Here is a 2509-nt window from a genome sequence, read left to right on the forward strand (position 1 = left end):
CCATTAAAGGAATATTCTGAAAAACATGTAGACCAACAGGAAATTGCTTCATCAAGCAGGCAAGAGTATGTGCAGTCGTATTAGCCTCCCTCGAGATATATTGGATCTCTACCTTCCGTTGTCTTCCACACAATTCAATAATTATTGTAGTTAAGTCTCTATTCAGTTGAACTTGAAATCTACCTTGAATAGATTCAATAGCAAGAACACAATCTATTTCTACGATGATGTTTTTCCATTTTGCCTTCTATGCATATTAGAGACCATCATAAATAACCCATAACTCGACTTACTCAATGTTACATCTCCCAATATTTCTTCCAACTCTCAACTCCAAATCCTCATATATAAATATCTTCTTAGAAACATCTTATTATTATCTTATTTCCCACTTTGTACACCTTGAAATTGGGTGCTTTGAAGGCTTGTTTAGCCCAAAGGTGAATTTATTTTTATTCATTATTTTCTCTCCCTTTTTTGTTTGTTTGTTTATTTTAATTATGATTGTTTCATCACCTATGTCTATAAAAAACAGGTGAAAAAAACAACGAGTCGAAGTCCAAACCAAGGTTTGAAGCTCAACTCAACAAGTACAACACCAGCTAGAGGGTCACAGAGCATGTCGGTTTCTCCCCCGGAAATATCGCCAGAAAACTCGTGCTTGTCTTCGGAACCCGGAGATGAAAAGGAGGCGGCGTCGGTGGTGACGATGCGGAACCGTCCTGAAGTAACGACGATGCTGCTAGTGGGATGTCCTCGTTGTCTCATATATGTTATGTTATCCAAAGTTGAACCTAAATGCCCTCAATGTAAGAGCACTGTCTTGCTTGATTTTCTTGATGAAGAGACTGCTAAATGGGCAAGCACTTGAATGAAGGGAACTTCCTGGGGTTTTCGTTTTTTTCCGGGAATGCGGTACTGTAAGGGTTGCAGATATCGAAGGTCAAACTTAGTGATTTTATGGAATGTGAAGTTGTTTAGTATGATTACGTGAACTAATTGAAATAAATCCCGGAATCTATATTAATCTATATTAATCTATATTACTGTAAGGGTTTTCGTTTTTTTTGTTTGTTTGAAGTTCTATGTTAATCTTATATTTTTATTGGTCAAATTATAGTTATAGTCCCTATAGCTTTAATTCCACATAATTTAATTTCTGTTCTTTATAATCTTATTACTGTTTTTAATTAATTTAAGTAAACATAAATTTTAAAATATATATATATATATTTACGAATAATGTTACTTGTTAATCATGTGATTTTTGAATGTGATAAATTTAATATAAATATAAATAAATACAAATAGTATATAGGGATAATGATAAATATAGCTTCTAACGTTTACATTTTTTTATCAATTTGACCATTACCCTTTTAAAAAGAGTCAAATCACTTTTCTTTAAATTGAAATGTCGAGTAAAACAAATCTATTTTAACAATGTTGGTCTGGTAAACCGCGTGGTAGTCCATGTATACTTCATGTTGACATGACACTATTTATTTTATATGTCACATTAACAAATAATTTAAAATTTTTAAAAAAAATTTAAAAATAACATGGAGTACACGTGAATTACTATGCGAGTATGCGTAACTTTAACATTTAAGCCAGAAATTTCATTAAAAAACAGTAATTCAACTCTTTTTGAAAGATTGATGGTCAAATTCGCCTTCTTTTAAAAGGTTGAGAGTGAAATTTAGTAAAAAAAAAGAGAAAAAAATTATTGAAAATTTTGACAAAAGATATAAATGTTAAGAATTACATTTATTGCGTAGTATATATAATTCGATTGTTTTACCGGCAAATTTTTGTTCCGCTTGATAATATGGATGAAAGTTCGTAACATGTCCCTTTATTTTAGGGATTGATTCAAATTAATCCCTATACTATTAAATGGATTAATATATTTCATGCACTAATAAGGCTAAATCTTAACAGAATGAAGATTTACTGTTTTAAAAAACTACCGTCTATTGCGGAGATGAAGGCAGGAAAAAATTTTAGAGTGACCAGAATGGAATGTTAAAATTTGAAGGTCCAAAATAAAATTTTATCATTACATTAATGTATACTTTTATAATTGCTAGAGGAGTTTAAACACAATTCACTGTTTTTTGGGGGGTCAAGGCCACTACGTAACCCCAATTGGATTCGCCTATGAGCTACTGTTTAACAAAATTAATATTTTTAAAACTTTTATGGTTCTACAAATGAATTTTTTGTTCGGAGTTGAATTGTAAATTGAAACTAATAATTTTTTATGTCATATTTTAAACAATAAATGTTAACTCTATTAAAATTTAGCGTTATTTGAATATATTTTTTAATTATACAATGACTAAAATGATTCATTTGATAGTATATCTATTTAAACTAGTCCCTATAATAAGGGACCTAATAAGTAATTTCACCGATAATATGAGGAATTTGATATGCCAAATTGTTGGTTGAACCTAATTAGATATATAGTAAAAATTAAATATAATATATATATGAGATTTTA

At 29.9% G+C, this 2509-nt stretch overlaps 1 protein-coding gene across 1 annotated transcript; it reads left to right on the forward strand.

Annotated features, from left to right (window-relative positions):
* Positions 1-39: 39 nt before the first annotated feature.
* Positions 40-1052, forward strand: LOC105790034 (protein GL2-INTERACTING REPRESSOR 1). The gene is made up of 2 exons (XM_012617420.2): positions 40-440; positions 536-1052. Exons 1-2 carry the CDS (start codon positions 297-299, stop codon positions 869-871), a joined length of 480 nt encoding a protein of 159 aa, XP_012472874.1. The 5' UTR covers positions 40-296; the 3' UTR covers positions 872-1052.
* The last annotated feature ends 1457 nt before the right edge of the window (positions 1053-2509 follow it).

The sequence above is a fragment of the Gossypium raimondii genome, chromosome 8 (genome assembly GCF_025698545.1).
Source record: "Gossypium raimondii isolate GPD5lz chromosome 8, ASM2569854v1, whole genome shotgun sequence".
Classification (NCBI taxonomy): domain Eukaryota; kingdom Viridiplantae; phylum Streptophyta; class Magnoliopsida; order Malvales; family Malvaceae; genus Gossypium; species Gossypium raimondii.